The sequence below is a fragment of the Bactrocera tryoni genome, chromosome 5 (assembly GCF_016617805.1).
Source record: "Bactrocera tryoni isolate S06 chromosome 5, CSIRO_BtryS06_freeze2, whole genome shotgun sequence".
NCBI classification, from domain to species: domain Eukaryota; kingdom Metazoa; phylum Arthropoda; class Insecta; order Diptera; family Tephritidae; genus Bactrocera; species Bactrocera tryoni.
In genome coordinates, this window is record NC_052503.1 from 27,097,834 (window position 1) to 27,114,935 (window position 17,102).

General features: G+C 30.9%; 2 protein-coding genes across 13 annotated transcripts in view; one reads left to right on the forward strand and one right to left on the reverse strand.

Moving 5' to 3' along the window:
* Positions 1 to 2,415: 2,415 nt before the first annotated feature.
* The window catches only part of LOC120776596 (LIM domain-binding protein 3), a 42,646-nt gene continuing 27,959 nt past the window's right edge, over positions 2,416 to 17,102 (reverse strand). For 5 of the 12 annotated variants that reach the window (XM_040107369.1, XM_040107371.1, XM_040107378.1 and 2 more), the window contains 6 exons: positions 11,938 to 12,138; positions 11,746 to 11,825; positions 10,339 to 10,407; positions 6,147 to 6,300; positions 4,880 to 4,918; positions 2,416 to 3,279 (listed from right to left, as the gene is read on the reverse strand). In XM_040107369.1, coding sequence (XP_039963303.1) covers positions 3,193 to 3,279; positions 4,880 to 4,918; positions 6,147 to 6,300; positions 10,339 to 10,407; positions 11,746 to 11,825; positions 11,938 to 12,138 — 630 coding nt within the window. In that variant the 3' untranslated portion in view covers positions 2,416 to 3,192. Of the gene's footprint in view, positions 3,280 to 4,879; positions 4,919 to 6,146; positions 6,301 to 8,776; positions 9,101 to 10,338; positions 10,408 to 11,745; positions 11,826 to 11,937; positions 12,139 to 17,102 lie in introns of those variants that run through there. The other 7 variants (XM_040107370.1, XM_040107372.1, XM_040107380.1 and 4 more) reach the window with 4 other exon arrangements.
* On the forward strand, positions 12,900 to 16,479 carry LOC120776595 (cell division control protein 6 homolog). Its single transcript, XM_040107368.1, has 2 exons — positions 12,900 to 14,392; positions 14,452 to 16,479. Exons 1-2 carry the CDS (start codon positions 12,988 to 12,990, stop codon positions 14,871 to 14,873), a joined length of 1,827 nt encoding a protein of 608 aa, XP_039963302.1. The 5' UTR covers positions 12,900 to 12,987; the 3' UTR covers positions 14,874 to 16,479.

The window sequence follows — 17,102 nt, forward strand, 5'->3', positions numbered from 1 at the left end:
TTGTTCAGAACGGATTACTATAGCATATAGTTTCCATGCAAACTGAACACATAGTTACTAACAGAAATGCACCTGAGGAGGGTATTTAGCTTCGGTGCAACCGAAGTTAACGTTTTTTCTTGTTTTTTGTTTTTTTTTTTTGGCTCAGAAGCCTTTTTAGGGCGTACATATTAAAATAAGTGTAAATAATTTCTTTTGGCAGTCCGGGTCAAATTTGATCACCTTTGTATTTATTGTATATATGACATCAGTTATAAAATCTTCTTCGTTATTTATTTTTATAAAGATAATATAATATAAAACATTTCAATTAAATATTTTTTTTAATTTAGCCTTGAGTTTACACCTGTCTTTATACCAAGATCTAGTACCTTGAAAAATATATATGATTGGTTCAACGTAACCTCACTAACAGCAGTCTAGCGTATTAAATTACAAGATCTTGGTGGTTAATTGAGAGATCAATGTTTCGTCCACCATAAATTCATCCCGACAAAGTTATTGTTGGAACTATACGCTTTGTGCTTTGTTACACCGAACTCTTTGGCATTTAGATGATTGATATTGATTTCGCGAATAATTTTTCATCTTTAATACAGAAAGTATGTACCAATAATGCATTTAGTAATGCAGAACACCGACTCTTTTTTACCTAAATATCCTTTAAGTAGTAATACATATATACCACCAAGGTTTACTGCCTTAACTGGTTTTGGTATTCGGCTGTATCGTAATGAATCATATTATTTCGTTTAAGGTTAAGAAAGGACCCGGCTACATCCCCGTATTGAACATAGGGTCCTGAAAGTTCCGATATCATTCATGTGAGAGCAATCTCAAATTCTCTAATGTGCAGTAATAAGTTTTTTATGATCCTTTCCACAACACAATTCCATTAAAATACTGCTCAACGTTGTTAAAGCATTAGTATCCGATCCTCACGCCTATGTAATTCCATATATACATTTTTTCGTCATAAATGTTTTCATAAGTTGGTTCTAAAAATTTTTAGTCCCTTCAGAACGACTGATAAGTTTTACGAAACGCATTTGAATAAAAGGAAATAAGGAAGAGCTAAGATAGGGTTCAACCGAAAAATTTTTACCTTCACAAGATGCAGAGAAAATATCTTCAGGTATTCACAAAACCTTTACTGTGTATAAAAAAATATTGCGGGAGTATAAAAATTCATCAACATATATATTCAGCATTGCTTTCAATAGAAAGCGTCGATTATTCTTAGAAAAAGTTTATAGAAAATGGGTCTATGGGTTGTTACGGAGCACCCTTAACCATCAATTTACATCGTTTGCATGCCATACTCATAAACCCATGTCTCATGGGCAGTTATAATGCTCTCCATGAATGCGAAATTCGCACGATCTAGCATGTCCAAAGTTTACGCTACCCTCTTTGAAAAAAAATTAAGCTTTATAGGGATGAGTCGTGCAAGAACGCGTTTCATACCCAAAATATCCATCAAAATTATTCCAACGGACTCGCGAGAGATGTCGAGCTCTCTGACCATCTCTCTAACACTTGTTTGACGATTTTCCAGCAGCATATCCTTCACTTTTTAATATTGTTTTTCATTGAAGATGTTGAAGCTCGTACGGAACGTGGCATGACTTCAACGATCTCTCAAACGTCTTTGAAGGTTTTGTACCACTCGTAGGCTTGTGTTTTTCGTAAAACTGAATCACCGTAAGCCTTTCTCAACACTCGCAACAATTTCGCACACGAAATTTGGTTAGAAATACAAAATTCGAGACAAATTCTTTGTTCGATATTTTTATCCGTCGTAAAAATCGCAACGCACTACTGAGGTGGGCAAACTAGTACAAAGATCGAACTCATATTTGGCGTGGTGATAAAGGACAGTCCTATGAATTTAGCAAAATACATTTTTTTGAAATATCTTTTAACCGGGGAATTTAATTTCAATTTCCGGGTGCTTTTTTGTCACAATGTACCACTACTAAAATATCTACATTCTAATACAAGAATATCGAGATAGGCTGAACGCTACTTTATAGTCCAGTCATTATAGTAAGTTCACTGGAAATAAAGGTATACCCTACCATATGTAGGTTTTGAGATAACTTTAGGGTGTCAAGTATCAAGTATTTACAGACATATAAATGGGTATATAGAATTCCGAGATTCTTACCTAATTTAAGCTTAAATGACTGGACTATTTAAAATTTTCTAGTCTGACTTAGAAGTCTAGTCTGGAGATCGAAAGCTTGCCTTGTCAACTAATATTCGTTTTATATGTCAAGCTAATTTTTACATTTTGGATAATTATTATAAATTCAAGGTTTGATATTTAGTACAAAAGTGATAAAAAAATATAATGAGTTCCACATCAATTTCTTTTCTAACGATTTCTAACTTTAACAACAAACAACAATATAGAAATTCTCCAGTCCAATGAGTTTTTATTTTTATTTTATTAGCACTATATTTTATAAATGATTTCGTAAATTTACGGTTAAGTTTAATTCTTGCAAATTGCAGTGAAATGAAAAATTCACGCACAAGAAGTCATCGCTACGAAATTAGATGACGATGACTGACCAAATCGGTCTCGTGAATTCTCCATTTCCATAGACTAGAAACACTCGATTTTTTTGAAATTTACCATGCTAAAGTTTTAATAAAATACATTCTTCAATAAAGTTAGTATTTCATTTAAATTTACGCAGATATTAAAAAGTTCACCGATTTTGAGTTTTTTGTTATTATTTTTATTTTAAATAATTTTGAATCGCCTAATACACTTATTACATTTCTTTTTTATACTTTTGTTTTTTCAATTTTTTAACTTATTAATTTGTGCACAAATTTCGGTTTTGTATAATTCGTATTATTTTTATATTATAAAACTTATATTTTGCAATTGTTGGAACCTTGCTATGTGCATTCCTGACGGTTTTGTTAATGTTAGATAATTTACTTGTATATGATTATAATGTTATAATATTAAGTATACGAATATTCACTTATTTATTTTTGCTTGGATGTACTGAAAAACATTTTCGATATATTTGAATCATTTTACATTGTTTTTTTTTTTAAGTCTACCGTTATTTAAGTTGTTCTTTATTGTTTGTGTGTGTTGTTTTGTTGTTTCGGATACATCGTTGGGCTAACTCGTATTTGAAACATTTTTTTAGACATTTATAGAACTTAGTATTCCGACGCACCCAATACACTGTACATCAAGCGATTGAAGGATGAACTCTGGCGGATGGAGTCATCGTGTGTGTTTACCACCTGGAAATGAAGGAATTGGTGAAAATAATTAACTAAAAATTTTGAAAAATATATGTAAGGCATTTAATTATGTATGTTTTTTATACATCCTTGTAGAAAAATTTGGAACTTTATGGACAAAAATATTTTTTAAAGCAATGAATAATTCGATGCTGTGGAAATAAGTCATTAAAGTTATTCAAGGAGTTCCTGAAATCTATGCTACAGATTGAATAATACTATAGAAAGGAAACTAGAACAATTCATTTCAGATCACTGAAACTCAGAATATTGACGAAACCGTCATTGGAACTATAATTGGTTCCAAAAATATTTACGATTATCATAAGTTCCTCAATTATCTACTACAGATTGAATAACTCTGGGAAGGAAAGATCCCTAATTTCTAAAATTTCAAGTAATATCCCTTGCAGACGATAAGATTTCAAGACTTTCACTTAAAGAAATCGCCGTTGCAATTTTCAGACGTTCAGTTAGGATAAAATTATATAATCTGAGTTCAAGATTCTGTTCTTTAGAAAGCTTCTGAGGTATCTAAGTGTCTCTGGGAAAGGATATTATCGTCTCTTGTAGACATTAGAATCTCAATTAATTAGTTTAAAAAACATTTAAGATTGTCATCTTAAAGTCGAAATCTTCTATCAAATTCTACGATTCCTTCCTCAATTTCAGTTTTTCAAAATAATCTATTTCATACCCATAATTGGTGATTCTGAGCGTCCTTACGTTGCACATACCACACAGTTGCATAAAATTTGTATAGAATAATCGAAGTCTGGATTCACCAATCTGTTCATTAGAAAGCTCTTGACGTATCTAAGTATGGATATTAATATCCCTTGCAGACAATAGGATCTCAAGACGCACACTTAAAGAAATCGCCGTTGGAACTTTTTTATTGGCTCAAAAAATATATACGATTATCATCTCAATCATGACCTTTCCTGATGTTGTGATCTGTTCTTTAGAAAACTCCTGAAGTATTTAAGTGTCTCTGGGAAACAAAATTTTCTAATTTTTTCTCTTTCTCTCTAAGTTCATTTTCTAGAACCCATGTCTCAGTCGGAATTTGTTTTAAGAGCTTGCTCGGTGCTAATGACGCTTTATGCACCAATTTAGGGTTGTTAGTGTGTAGACGAAGAAAGTTTCTCATAAAATGAAAGATCTCTCAAAATAGTAATAACTATTTTTCGATGATAGTAAAAGATTGAAAATACAAAGGAGTTGTAATGAAATTGTCAATCGAAGCAGGAAATACGCATATAATAGAATATCGGGTCTTTATTTATGAAATCCTCTCAGGACTGTAGTATAGAGATTTTAATTTTAGATTTCAATAAAGTTCGAAGAACATTTTCATCAGAAAATTCGGTTATCTTAAAACAAGAGCATTGTTGGAAAAATTGTCCTCCTCGTTTCCTCCAAATCTGGTATGTGTGTGGCTTATTGGCCTACCAGTTTAACCTAACCTATACATAAATATTATCAAATGAGAGACTTTTGCTCGGTTCTTCGTTTTTGCTATCAAAAGAAATTGTTGGTTCCAATTATTGCCACAAGGATGAGGTATAAAATAAAATATAATTATGAGACTACTTACATTGTACGCCGTGGGGGGAACGAGCGTTGAGCTGGGTTTCTGAAATACCGTTCAAAATAATAATAGTTAATAAAAAGTTGCAGATTTTGAAATACTTATACTTAAGTTGAAGTGATCTTGTGATAAAAAATTAATATGCTTTTTAAGACAATCGATACAAGAGGTGTGTTCGTTATAGGATATGTAGTGAGCTTCAGTATAAGTTTTTTGCTTTATGTGCTCAACAAACAAGAGAAACTGAGAGCGTAATTTGACAATAAAGAAGAATTTGACAATTACTGCAGAGAGCAGTTGACAATTGACTATTGGTAGTGCTGGCAGAGCCATTTGACATCCACTACCAAGTGACTACACTGATCATCCTATAACGAACAGACCCGATAAAGCTTACAAATTGTTATTTATAAATGTTATTTGTTAAGCTAGAATAATTTATCATTTATTTTAATACGAAATAATTTGATGATTTTATGTACACAGATGAGAACTAATACGCTTAAATGGATAATTTGTTTGACAGCTGCATTGGTTACTTTCAGATTAAAGTTTGTTTAAATTTAGATTAAAGTTAGAACTACTATAGATTTGAAAAAAAGAGATTTCAAAATTTTCTTCGCCAAAAAGTCTCGAGTAAAAACTCGGCAAAGACAATAATTTTCACAAAATGTTTTATGACTACACATACGATTACAAAATAAAACGAAAGTGGGATAGCTGGTGATTGAGAAATGATGCGATGCAGCGATTTGAGCCTGCGAGCGAGAGAGCTGTCAAAAATGCTGTACACAACGACGCATGCGTTAAACGCTAATGTAATGAAGAGTACTTAAAATAACATATTAAACATTTACATATGAAAATAATTAATGATAATTAATGCGATGAAAACAAGATTTTTATTTTTCGATTTGCTGACCACTCGGCAAGTCAGTAATGCAACACGCAAAGAGAGCCACTTAGATATTTTTCCAAGCGTGCGTGAGTCTCACAAGTAAACGAAGCTTTTCTCATTGATTTTTTGAGTACTTTCTTTTTGAGATCGTTTTTGTGAGTTTTTTTAGTTTTCTTTTTTTTTGATTTTTTAGTTTTATTTTTTTTAGTTTTATTTTTTTTTTTTAATTTTTTTGTGAACTTTTTTTTTAGACGACCACGTGCATGCGTATGTGCGTATGATAACGGTGCATATCAATGATCGATGATTGATCAGTGATCGATATTCGATGATCGATGATCGATGAACGCAAGCAGCAAGTCATTACGACCTTACCTTTCCTGGAACCAATCGGTTTGGTTGGAAGACCTTTGGCTGTACCGGCACTGTCACTTCCTGTGGTGGGGCATAACCATTGCCATAGCCCTCCTCCTGTATGGCTCTATAAGTTTCGCTCTTCGATGGATCGAAATGAAGAGTCTTCTTATAACTGTACAACGTTGTGGTGCATAAATATATAGTTTGTTTATATTTTTAACATTTTTGAACATTTTTTTTTAATTATTTAATTTTTTTTATATTTCCATTTTGACGTTTTCCATTATGCCATTACATTGTGGTAATTATGTAATCGATATGCAATTTGTTTTGTGTTTCAATTGTGCATATTGCAAGTATACCATGCCACAGTATCGATGGCGTCCGTGGTTGATAGGTGTCATGTGCGGACGAACAATGACACAGTTCAACGATTTTTTTGAAAGTTTTTTTTCAACATTTTTTTCGGTGTATCGTAGCGGTTTTTAATTGTCACAGTTTATTGCGGATTTCGAAATAGTTAGTTTAGTTGTTGTTGTTGTTGTCGTTTTTTACAGTTTTTAGTTTCAAATATGTTTTGTATAACAATAATAACAATATCGTTTTTTTTTTTTGGGGTTTTTGGTGTGGGTTTAAGTTCAGCCCCAATCAAATCGTTTCGAATTCATTTCGCATTTAGTTTTTGAATATTCAATATACATCGATTTAATATAATATATATGTATACATATATATTTTTTTTTTAGTTTTTGACATTGCAGTTGCGTTGAGAATTTGTGTATGTGTTTGTGTGAGAGAGAGAAAGAAAAAAACAGGATGTGCACAATACGTTAGAATTAATAGTCATTAAAATTTTGCAAACAAATTAATATTTTGTGTCTATTATAATTTGTTTAAAAAATGAATTTAGTATGTATGTATGTGAGAATGTGGGTAATTTGTATGCGTAAACGTGCGCAGTGTTCAAATGCTTGAATATGCAACTACATATGTATGTATGTAACTATGCGTATGCCTGTAAAACTGATTATGTAACGTCAGCGACATGAGCATGTATATATATAAATGAAATATATATGTATTTATGTATTTACATATGCAGCAGCAAACTCTTAAGTACTAAATTGTAACTCAGTTCAGGCAAAGCATGGCAAAAATCGGTTAGTAGAACAATTCTAATAGCATTACCGTTATTTCATTTCAGTTCTTCTAGCTTAAAAATTTTAATTTGAAAATAGACACTAGCTATTTCATAACTGTATGATGTTGGTTGTAGATATGTATGTATGGACATATGTGACTTTTTTTGTTGTAAGTAAGTGCTCAAGCCTTGCTCTCTGCTCTGCAAAGCAGTTAACCAATGGGAAAGCACCGGATTATTAATATTTAATAATTTGGGTAATCAAAAGTAGTGCAGAATTTTTAAACAGGGAACTTTTGGTGGGAGTTAGGAGTGAAAAGCAGGGTTGCAAATATTAATTAACATTTGAATTTTTTTTAATAACGAAAATCTTAACTAAGAATAATTATGAAACTTCTAATCGCAAATACCCGTTCGAAAAATACATTAAAATATATATTTTTTTAAACCCAAAAATTATATTAAAATTTAAATTTGTATTTCCAAGTAATTGGAAAATAAACAAAAATGTATTCTCAAATAATTGAAAAATAAATGAAAAATGTAACTCCATATTTTTAATTAACAATTGAAATAAGAAATTGTTTTAGAATATAAATTTTTTCGCAAAAATCTTAGTTAAAAATAATTTTTAAATACCGAAATGAAAAATAAAAAAATACATATTTTTAAGCCCAAAATTACATGAAAATTTAAAAAATTTGAAAAATAATAAAATTGTTTTTCGATATTTTTAATTAATAAAAAGAAGATATTGTTCTAGAATTTTAATTTTCCGCGATTGCGAACTTCGAGTTCTTCCATCATGCTTGTCTTTTGAAAAAGTAAGTTTTTCTTTTTTTCATCTCTTCTCATTACAGCTTTAAAATGATAACCTTTTTTTTAATTTGTTGCACCAATTTTTCGTTACTTTTTTTTTTACCCAAGATATTTTTTTGTTATTTAACATATTTTTAATTTTTAATTCCAAAATTTTTAAATTTTTAATCTCGAAATTGAAAATTTAATTGTTAATGTGATTTTACAATTTTTAATTCTGTTTTGGGAATAAAAAATTAATATCTTACTGTTTATAGAAATTTTTTAAATTAAAAAATTTGCAACCCTGATTAAAAGAGATAGGTAGGAATGTTGGAAAAAAATTCAAAAAAAAAAAATTTTTGTACTAGAATTTAATTTTTGGTGTAATTAAAAATATGAAATTTAATAAAAGAAAAAAAAATAAAATAATTTATTGTCAGAATTCATGATCTATGCCACAATAACCAATTGAAAAAACTATGCAAGGTGCCATAACCTTAATTCAAATTTATTTTTAGGTTATTGTGTTAAAATTTGCTAAATATGGTGCTTATGAAGGTATGAATGAATATCACAGGCCAATTGAAAATTGCAAACACTCTTTTTACAACAAAAAAAACATAAATTCAATGTAGAAAGGAGTATCAATTACAACAATTTGGTTTATGCGCTACTTCTTTCAAGTATTGTGCTGAACTTTAAAAAAAAAAATATTCTTGATTTTCAAATATGAGAAATCGCAATTTGATCATATTGAAGTTTCATTATCATTATTGTGCTTATATGTTATGTCTAGTCTTTCTTCATTTGGTGGGGGGTATACGTTTGTTCTTTTTTCGCTAAGTAATTCTCTTTTATTTTTGGTTTTAAAATTTTTGTATATTTTGTAGTTGTTGCTGTTGTTGTAGGCGTTGCTGTTGTTCTTGCTGTTCTTTCAGTTCTCTAAGTTTTTGTTGCTCCAGTATTTTTCGTTTATGTTCCAGGAAAGATAGATCGATGAAAATTCTAATATTAATTGTGCAGCTTTGTCCTTTTTTCACAAAATATTAATACATTTTGTTTTTAATTAATATTATAAATGCTACTTAACACAATTAGTTGTGTAATAGTAGTAATGCCTTCAGTGAAAGGTACTTACTATTTCAATATTTCTTTATATGATTAATTAAAATTTTGTAAGTGTGGTTTTTAAATTTATATTATATTTTTGGAACCCTACTTCCTCTATCACAGTGTCCTAACCTCAAGTCATAAATTATATTATTTTTTTAAAGTGCGTTAAAAGAAAAATCTAGTAGAGTTGAAATATGTTCTATAAAATGTATAAAAAACTACAGTGGCTTCAGAAATTGTCTTCACACAAGCACAATTAAGGTTTAAGGACCACTAGCACAAAGTAATAATAAACTAACGGCATGCTGTAAATGATTTTAATGAACAAATTCTGATCTTTTAACTTTATCACTTAATAATTTCCAATAAATTAAGAAATATTTCAGTTTTAAGGCTTAAATTTTGAAATACTATAGTCTAACTGTTTAGCTTATTGATTGTTAGTCATCGCTCTGCCGTTGAATACGCCAGATTTGGCTTACTGTGACTTTTTTCTGTTTTCGAAACAAAAAAAATCTGCTTTGAGACACGCGCCATGAATTCTTTGACTCAATATTTAAAAATCGCCACAAAAAAAAAATATCGATTCGGTTTGCGCGTATATAAATAGGTCTTCTAATGATCCCCTCTTTATGCGAAACAACCGATCTTCAAATATGTTATCAAAGTTTCTGGTTTCTCAAATAAATTTCAAATCGTATAAAATTAAAGAAGATATATTTGTGAAAAAAAAAATTCTTTTATCGAATGTAATCTTTTTTATGTAATTTAGAAAAAAAGTCATGAAATAATAAATGAATAAATAAAATTGCACAAATACGTACTCACAACAACAGAATCAATAACATTAAAAAATACTGGGAATAAAGCAAACATAACACACACTCGAAAACTTCTACTACTAGAAGCTAAACTTCTGAAAGAAAATAATAAAATAACCATCAAAAGCACTACCAAACAACTTTTCAAAAGCGTTAAGTTTTGAATGAAGATTTTTAAATCAACTAATGAATTACCAAAAATGGATTTTATGGTAATGACTAGTTGAAAATATGCAGTGACTTTTGTGAACTACTGTTTGATTGATTTTTGGGTCGATCGAACTGATTGACTGGCTGACTGATTGTCGGTTTGATTTGTAAAATTTACTTTTACCGGTCAAGTTTGGTCGGCATTGGGCGATGCAAAGGACTACTCCTTATGCGCGGACTTTCAGTACTGGCACTACAACAATAATAATTATAATTTTTTATAACATAGTCATTGAAATGCAAGAATCTAAACACAAACATACATACATACGTACAAGTTAGATTCATAAAAATATTATTTATACAAACTAATACTTGATATTGATGTTAAAGTGTTTTTGTATATTCCCTAGTTTGTAAAAAAAAAATATTTGTAATATTACAAAATAAAAACTAATAAGAGAAGCACACTGTAACACATAAATTTAAGCCTTTTAATACTGATCTAACAAAGCTGCTTATTTACCATAAATAAATAATAGAAGGATAAACTGAAGCAATACTCAAGGTATTAAATGGAAAAAAATTTGCAGGATAAGCCAAAATTGTTTTCTAATATCTAATTCAGTTATTGAGTTTTTGGAAATAATAATTTGAACGAATAATGGCAATGTACATTTTTTGTAGATGGCCATCCAAGTTAACCGCTATATTTTCAAAAATTTTGTTTTTTAAATATTGCATCTTATTTTTATAAGATAATATAAGGCAAAATACTGCACACATTTGTGTATATTTTCAAAAACTAAAAACATTCTGCACAGAAAGTGTATTTAAAATACAATAATGAAAGCATAAGCAGAACAATATTCCTTTTGCTAAGCGTGTAATGCTGGAAAATGTTCGAGCGTATCAAAATTTCAAATTACAAACATCTACAACTACATTTACTTATTTACATATATATTTATAAAATAAAGGCAGATATATTCCGTGAAGTATTCGAAACTTAAATAACCATTTTGTTGCATATTTATGAATCAAACCCGTTTCTACTACTTGTAACTTTTGTATGCAAGTATTTGTGTAATATAATAATAATTTAACGGTCACTTATTCGTTTTAAAACAACCACTTATTTATATCGGATGTTTGCTTCAAATTAAACGCTAGCAAACGAATTATTTAAAAATTAATTCTTGCAGTTGTCAAAATACTCATCTGAATCGGATGTCATAAAATAAAGGGAGATGCCAATTTACCGGATGTCAAAGATTTACATAAATATTTTATTATAATTGAAGTTCCGATTACTCCTTTTTTATAAAATATATGTTTAGTTAATTTTTTTGCAAAGACCTTAATAATGTATAAAAAAATTAATTGTAATTGGTTATATACAACTACTTAATTCGTTATTTTGACTTCAGCTCGTTATTTAAAAAAAAGCAATATGTGTAGCAATTTGTTCTTGTTTCTAAAAAGCTAGTTTTTTCGTTACTACTAAATACATATGTATATTCTAGTATGAATGCTAACATTCTTTTGTGTAATAGATAATATGTATAAGGAGAAAATAATCGATACTTACGGAACTGTTTGTCTGATGGTACTCTCAATGTTGCTGTCTGAGTACAGGCCAATGGGAGAGTTGAATTGTTTGTGGAATACCTGTAATATAGGTGATTAAAGAATAAGTACAGCGAATAACTGAAAGAACTTAAACACAAATGACACAATCCATATATGTATGTTTTCAAATATAGAATTTTTGTAGACATACCCTGCCAGAATCGGCATCCTGACCAACGACCTTGTGCAACATGGTGTCAGCGACGCGTTGCTTCATCACACTGTCATGAAAATCGTGGCCGCGGTTAGCGCGCACAGCCGGATTTGGGTGATACCTCAAGTAAGATTCTGTGGTTGGGGCATCCTTCTTGACCTTGGCACCGGGAAGTACCAATGGAGTTGTTCGGTAGGGCTATGAAAAATAAGAAATATATAAATAAATTATAAAATTATTAATTAATAAAAAAATCGCATTAAACAATTTACTTTGAAGGTACGTAAATTAATTGTGAAGACATTTAGAGAGTTCAGAGCAAAATGTAAAGGCACTGCAAATAAGCATTCAGGATTGTATTTAATACGCAGGCATATGTATGCATATTTATATACACATAGCTTAAAAAAACGAATTTCAAAATACTCATATTGGAAGACTTATATAAAAGCTCACAGAATATTTTTAATAATTCTAGAAATATTATTCTCAGAACATTTTTATACATATGTATGTATGTATATACATCCGCACACATACACTAGATACTTCCTTTGTATATACATATGTGTGTATATAGTACTATTCGGCTCTCCTATCTCAATTTGCCTCCTACAACCATTAATACTCTCTCTACATTCCTTTATATATAAACATTTGCTTCTCATTTTATATTTATAATATCTTACGTAATGCTAACAGACTACAGATTTCATTTTAGTTTTGGAAGAACACTAGTAGAGAAAATTTATATTGTACATGCTATTGGTTCAAATATCATTAAGGCAAAGAGGTAGGACAGTAAAATACATATTTATTTCCGTAAGATATAACCATTTTTACAAAACATGTACACCCTGTGCGGAGTGAAATGGCAACCACAGTGGCAGCTGTATTATATGACAGCTGTCATTGAGTTTCGTGTTTGGCGCCCAACAATTTATTGCTTGATTACTTGTTCAGCATTTTTTATTATAATTATTGAGAGAAAAGAATAAAAGTGATTGTTTTTAATATAAAATTGTTTTGTAAAATTATTTTTCAAATATGACCACTGTTCGTCGATCGACAAGACTAAGCAGTGTTGGTAGATCAACACCTACACCGTCAGCTGGAAGCATACAAACACCATCACGGCGATCAGAAGTTTGGCGTAGACGCCAAACAAAGCATTGTACAACAAGTGACGAGGAAGAAGAAAGCACTTTGAGCAAATCCCCAACGTTAGCAGAAATAGATAAAGAAAATACTAAAACTACCAACATTATGAGTAAAGCGAAAGGTAAAGCACAGGCAAAAGTGAAAGAATTAAACGATGTTCAGGAACCTAAAACACCACGTCGGGTAAAAGCAGTACGTACTTCAACATCTTGCAGAACAACGCCACAAGCAAAAAAAAGGGGTAATCAAGAGCAAAATAATCAAAGTGAAGACGAACGTGATGTAGAAGACTCTGGACAAAATGTATCTCCACCAAAGTTAGCACGTTGGAAGCACAAAACTGAGTTGATCAGCCCTTCCAGATTAATTGATAGATTAAGTATTGACGAACGTAAGCAAATAGACAGTGATGAAGAAGATCATCACACGCCCACAAAAAGAGAAAAAGAAGAAACACAGGTAACACCTACACGTAACAAATATCAAAGTGCACGACGTGTGCTAAATAGTGCAGAAACGCAACATTTACCGGGACGCGAGCAACAGCTGCAAGAGTTAAGAGATTTTTTTCAAGAGCATTTAGAGGAACAACGTTCCGGTAGTTTGTATGTTTCAGGTCAACCAGGTACTGGCAAAACTGCTTGTCTTTCATTGCTTTTAAGGTCGTCTGAGTTGTCAAAACAATTACAATGTGTTTACATAAATTGTACGTCAATTGCTAGTATAAATGGTGTCTATAAGAAGCTATGTACCGAGCTCAAGTTACATCCTGCTGGACGAACTGAACGAGATTATCAAGCAGCTGTACAGCAACACTTACGTACAGCCCGTCGTATGTTACTTATTGTTTTAGATGAAATCGATCAACTCTGCAGTACAAAACAATCAGTGCTTTACACTATTTTCGAGTGGCCTTCATTACCAGGAGCGCGGCTCCTTTTGGTGGGCATAGCTAATAGTCTTGACCTCACCGAACGCACTTTGATGCGTCTAAATGCCCGTTGTGAACTAAAGCCACAGCATATGCATTTTCCACCATACACCAAGCAACAAATTGTCGAAATATTTCGAGCACGCCTAGAAGAAGCTGGTGTGCTGGAAGTTTTTCCCCCTGTTACATTGCAACTCTTAGCAGCTAAAGTCAGTGCTGTGAGTGGAGATGTACGGCGTGCATTGGATATTGGCAGAAGAGTAGCCGAAATAGCGGAGCAACAAATGAAGTTAGGACAGAAAAAAATTAATCTTGATAGTTTGGCTTTGGGAGAGAATGATGCTGAAAATACTGAAGAAGGTGAACTGAAATCAACAAAATTATTTATAAAGGTTTACTAACTGTTGTTTTCTTTGCAGTTGTTTTAAAACCTGTACAAGTGACACAAGTCGCTGAGGTGTTAAATAAAGTCTATGGTGTTTCACAGAATTTACAAGAAGACATAGAAGACTCGTTTCCACTGCAACAAAAGATTGTGTTATGCAGCTTAATGTTGATGCTACGAAAAGAACGTAATAAAGACATAACTATAGGACGATTGCACGAGGTCTATCGACGTGTATGTGTTAAACGTAACATACACGCTTTGGATCAAGCAGAATTTGCCGGACTAGTTGACTTAATTGAGACACGTGGCATACTACGAATCATGCGTAAGAAAGAACCACGCCTATGCAAAGTAGTGCTACAATGGGACGAAGAAGAAGTGAATGGCGCTTTGAGGGACAAACAGTTGATTGCTTCAATATTGGACGACACCGCTTGCCTAGGAAATAAATAGCAACTTACTTACTCTAAATGGTGGTGTATAATCAAATCAAAATAAGACCCTATTATTTATTGAAAACAACTTTAAATCAAATTAATTTTAATAAGCCTTGTTACGCAATGTTTTATTCATTAAAATAAAAAAAAAAATCATATTGATCATACAGTTCACAGTGCATACATTTTGTAGGTTAAGTTTTTTCAAAAACGCCGACGAAAGAAATGGATGTGAAATGTTGTGTGACTAATTAAAGTTAATTCAGCTCAAAATTATCGAAAGCTTACAATCTTTGTTTATATGCACATACAAAATTATATATGTATATACATATCTCTTTTGAATCGGCAACAAACTAAATAGTTTTTAGTTTTCTAAACGAAAATGTACAGTGCACCTATAAACCATGGCATTTGTTTGTGTTTGTGCAGTTGGCGACATTCGTTTGTTCTTGACAATTTAAAGGTGTATATTGTTTTTAAAATATCGTCGCAATTTCTCTGTGTATTAAGGGGGAAGAGTGCAGTAAAATGTGCAAGCATAAATAGTATATATTTGGATTCCTTCGTAAATATACTTTGACCATGAAAATGTACGTTTACAAATATGTATGCTTTTATTCGTTGTTGATGTAATTAATTTTAGATTTTACACAATATATTTAAAAATTGCGAAACAAAAATAGATTCGATCGAAAAATAAAAACGCTTCAGCGTTAGTTTTTAGTGGTGATTTTTCAAACCACCGAAAAACAATGAACAATAAGAGCTTAAATGCATATGTTGACATTTAAACATATTTCAATAACAAAAAAGCGAGAGCAATCAAATAATCTTGAAAAATAATTTGCACACGAAATTTGTGAAAAAGTGAAAATGGACGTGACGAAGCAGGTGTGGTCTAATTAAATTTGTTTACTGCAAATGGTGTCGATATATATATGTGTACTCATGTTTGTAAATACATGAAAAAGTTTGAATGTAAAGCAATATCTATTATTTATATTAATAAGTGATTATTCATAACTGCAGAAACTTTCTTTATTTTCGAGAATACTGTCGTCTTTTATATGTCCTCCAAGCATCGTTTACAAAATTATATTATCGAATTTGTCTTGTACTTGTTGAAAGTAAAATTGAAATGTGCATAAATACATGATATAAAAATTTTCCGCTCCCATAAATATACGTCTATTTACTCAATTCGCCTAAATCTCAGATTAATCACTTTAATTTAGAGAGAAAATATAATTTGTGCCTGAAAAGTCTGCTACTTTGTTTATGGCTTTGTAAAAGCAAATATTTCAAACAAATACATACGTACATACATTGTGCTATATACAAAATACTATACAGGATGTGCACGCATACATTTGCATAGTCAGGCTTTAGTGAGTCCTAAAAGTCAAAATGATAATGCGAGAATAAATTTATTTTACAACAAATGTTTATAGGCGTGGTGTTCCAAATACAAACATGTACTATGCCTATATGTGTGTGTCTGTTGCTGCTACCCAACCACAGCGAAAGTATAAATTGTAGCAGTAATAATGTATCCGACAGACTTTAATGTTAATTTTCATTTTCGTACAGCTATTTTTTCATTTTTTATTTCAAATAATTTTTTTTGTCAGTTCGCTAACGAGTTGCCTGCGCTTCCTCAGCTTTCTAAAAATAATTCAGATATATATTTCAAAGGCGTACTTTTGCGCTACTATTGATCCGATACATTGGCAAAATTGTTGAATTTTCAAAATATCACAAATTTTCATCTCATTTAACTACGTGTTGTTTGCATACATTTGGTTTTTGTTTTTTCTTTCTTTTGAGTTTGCTGATTTTTTCTCTTTTCAGGATGGAGAACGTACAGACGTACAAATGTTGGGCATATATTTCATGTAGGAATTTGAGTTAGAATATTCTAGAGACCAGCAGTATGCGCATGTGGGAGCTTTGTTTACAAAGTGTATTTAATTTTGCTGTTTTTGTGTTTTTGAAATGCGCAAAAATGTATTTATAATAAATAAACATATAAAAGTCGGGAGATCTTTGGCATGTTAGCGGTTGGAAATCGTCCATAATATACAGTTATGTAGATTGATATGATATAAGTATAAGACTGTGTTGGTACATTACTTATGTATGTATAGGTGTATGTAAAAATTATAATATATATATAAAAATATTATACTAGTATATGAATATATATGTATGTATCTATGTATTTGAGCTTATACATCGTTGG